General features: G+C 42.3%; 1 protein-coding gene across 1 annotated transcript; it reads right to left on the bottom strand.

Annotated features, from left to right (window-relative positions):
- Positions 1-335: 335 nt before the first annotated feature.
- On the bottom strand, positions 336-1,919 carry LOC137028109 (transcription factor Adf-1-like). The gene is made up of 3 exons (XM_067396868.1): positions 1,488-1,919; positions 996-1,177; positions 336-812 (listed from the first exon to the last, which is right to left on the bottom strand). Exons 1-3 carry the CDS (start codon positions 1,636-1,638, stop codon positions 336-338), a joined length of 810 nt encoding a protein of 269 aa, XP_067252969.1. The 5' UTR covers positions 1,639-1,919.
- Positions 1,920-3,223: the final 1,304 nt, after the last annotated feature.

Genomic DNA, 3,223 nt, shown 5'->3' with positions numbered 1-3,223 from the left:
CTTGTTTCTTTCCCCCTTGACCTTGGTTTATGTTTTATAACAATGGTGTGAATTTGCAAAATAAAGTTTATATTTTTACATCATTGTGTTTTGTGATTTTTTTTTTTACATAAAGAACAGTGAAGTACCTTTTACACAAAGTCAGTGTTTTATTTTCAAATGTGCAAAAATAGCATTAAGGTAATTTACAGAAAAATATCAACAGTTGGTATTTAAAATAAATAAAATGTACAGAAATATAAACTTTGCATAAGTACTCTAATATAACGTACAACTAAGCGTGACATATTTACTAAATGCTACAATATCTGTTTACAATTTTGCTACATAAAAAATTACAAGTGTGTATACTGATTGGAAGATGCATCCAGTGCATGGTTGTGGCCCACTGAATATTTGAAAATGCAATTATCAACCTCATGCTGGAAATGTGGCAGTAGATGTGGTGGCAAATTCCGCATTCTGTGTTCAAGATTTTTGCAGTAAGCTGAGATGGCATCATTGGTGTTTTCCTGTGATGCCAACTTTTCCAGAGTTTTGCCGATGGTGCGCATCAAGTTTGTGGATTCCTCGCTGGAGGATTCGTCTTGCATCTTCCTGCGCTTCCCTGGAGGCTTTGGTTTTATGTTGGAGCTTTGCAAATGGTCCTTTCTCATGGCTGTGGACTCAGTTCCACAGATGGTGGATTCAGCCAAGGGTGTACTTGACCGTAGGTCAGCATCACTGAAGCTGGGGTCTTCATGGGTGCCAGTCCAGGTGTCACTGTTGGTACCATCTGAGGGTGAACAGGAATCACTATCAGCCGCAGGTTCCTTAAAAAACATAAGATACAAATGTGACAAGTTAATGTAATGGCTTGACTTAATATGCGGAGTTACTTGTGAATAGACTCTTTTAAAGAAGCACTTGCCATCTTACAAAAAGCAAAATGTTTATTTTATTCTGAAATTAAACAATAAATAAATAAATAAATATAAATATATTTGTTTATTTACCATGATCATTAGATTTGAAGTGCTCTCCTTCCTTTTTGTGTGAGGCTCTAGAAACTGCAGGCGGTTCAGGATCCATTGCTGCCTGCCAGTCTTCTGAGCTCCAGAACTTCCTGAGGGTCCTTGTTTCTTATAACGCATGTATTGGGTTCGCAATGAATCCCACCGCTTCTTGAGCTCTTTTTCTGAGGGACAAAGTAAAATTTTGTAAGCATTAAGTGTTATGGCTGCTTATTTTGTCACTTTAATGAGTATTTGTTATGCCAACAAATGTTACTTTTTGCTGTATTGTTAATTATATTATTAACAATTTGATTAACTTTAATATTATTATGAAATATGAGATGCTAGCACAGCACATATTAATTACTGTCTGTTTCCATAAACAAACTTAGTTTGGTACACACAAAACACTAAAATGGTTATATTAGTTTTACTATGGACTATTGAACAATTACAAACAAGCTTTCTCAATTGCCAAAAAGGAAATCTTACCTGATATGACGAGTTTATTTTCGATCTCACGCCACAGTTCAGCTTTCAGCACACGGTTGACATAACATTTTTCCGTAATGTCATACAAACCCGGCCTTTCCTGGATCATGTTGATCAATTCGTCTTCACTTGCCTCGTTCCAGATAGCCATGTCTTTCACGTACCTAAGGTAAACAATGTGTGTTCCCTCTTGACTTCGTCGTTTACTTGCTTCGTCACTTCCGTTTTTCTTTTCTCATGCACTGGTTCGCTAGCTGAACAGCCAATCAGAATGATCATATGGCCCGACGGCCCGACGAGGTCCAACGCCGATTCAACATTTCGAATCGGCCGAAACAAAGCCGACGAGGACCAACTTCAGCCGACGGTGCAGAACACACCGAGGAAACTTAGTCGGCCGACGAAGAAAAACTGCCCGACGGCCGACCGTCGGCTTGGTGTGTTCCGGCCTTTATAGTAGAAGTTCCCATCCACTCCTATTATTTGACCAACAGACGGCAGCGGTTGGAGTTAAAAAGCATCATTTGTGTTCTACTGAAGAAAAAAAGTCACCTACATCTTGGATGCGCTGGGGGTAAGCAGATAAACATCACATTTTCATTTTTGGGTGAACTATCCCTTTAAGTCATAGGCATATAAAAGGAGTGCCTAAGGAAACAGTCAGTACATACTCGTCTTGAGGGACTGTTCAGCAGGCAGCCCGAAGCATGGCAGGGTAACTTAGAATCTTGTTCCCTGTTCTCAGGGAACTATGGTTACATACATAAGCTGAGACGTTCCCTTTCGAAGGGAACTTCAACTCTGCGCTGAAATTGCATTTGGTAACGATATATTCACACCGCCATGCTGAAGTAGAATGCATGCCAGATGACTAGATAAACGTCCAGCAGTTTCAGAGAAACGCCGGAGGCAACTCACCCTCGGGTCACGCAAGACTGTCAGTGACAGCATTTCCTACGGCCAACAGCCCAAGCTGAGCCTAAAAGAGGCCTTCCGCAGAAAGCCTTCCAAGGCTGCTTAGAGCTTCTGGGACCAACATTTCCATGGAAAAGTGGTCCCTTAAAGGGAATGTGGCCAGGAAACCGAAAGGAACCCCGGCCAGTCACTAGAAGGGAGCGAAGTCACCCCCAATGTCACCAGGGAGGCTGACCTGGTCTGACGAAGGACAAACTTAGTCTAGGCCAACCCTGTCTGTATACAGAATCTCTGTAACGAACTCTTCAGAGAAGAGTGACTGCAAGAATGACTGCAAATGAGCAGTAAGCAACTCAAACCCATGCGTAGAGATGGGCATCCTGGAGAGCAGAACTCAGCTGAGTGCTATAAACTCTCGTATTGAGGGGAGTAATCCCTCATCCTAGGATCTACTCAGTGTCTGTCACTAATGCACTGAGGAGGCTGTGCGCTAGGGAACCCTGATACTGGGGAGCACAAACCAGCCTGGGGCTGATCTCAACGTGAGACTTCATAGAAGTCTAAAACCAATGACCAGCTTAGGGAGCTACGCACAATTACACAGACAACCCAAAGGGAAGTACAAAGCTCACCTAACAGATAGATCATGCTGTAGGCACATAGTCATGGAGGCCATGTGATTAAGTAACTGTGAATGCCCATAAAACAGTCCATCCAACACAATCCAACGAGCAGTGCACTCGGTAAAAGAACCTTTTATTCTTTAAAGCAAGAGGAGTACAACATACACCCTCACGTGCTAAGGAAGGCCGCACGGGGCC

Source organism: Chanodichthys erythropterus, chromosome 10 (assembly GCF_024489055.1).
Source record: "Chanodichthys erythropterus isolate Z2021 chromosome 10, ASM2448905v1, whole genome shotgun sequence".
NCBI lineage: Eukaryota > Metazoa > Chordata > Actinopteri > Cypriniformes > Xenocyprididae > Chanodichthys > Chanodichthys erythropterus.
This window is presented reverse-complemented; position numbering and strand designations above follow the sequence as displayed.

What these genes read in the sequence shown, in the direction of transcription:
- LOC137028109 (XM_067396868.1), bottom strand. Translation starts at nt 1,638, where the DNA reads ATGGCTATCTGGAACGAGGCAAGTGAAGACGAATTGATCAACATGATC. An exon ending in AAATAAACTCGTCATATCAG is followed by an intron (nt 1,178 to 1,487) that starts GTAAGATTTCCT and finishes TTTGTCCCTCAG; the next exon opens with AAAAAGAGCTCAAGAAGCGG. An exon ending in CTTCAAATCTAATGATCATG is followed by an intron (nt 813 to 995) that starts GTAAATAAACAA and finishes ATGTTTTTTAAG; the next exon opens with GAACCTGCGGCTGATAGTGA.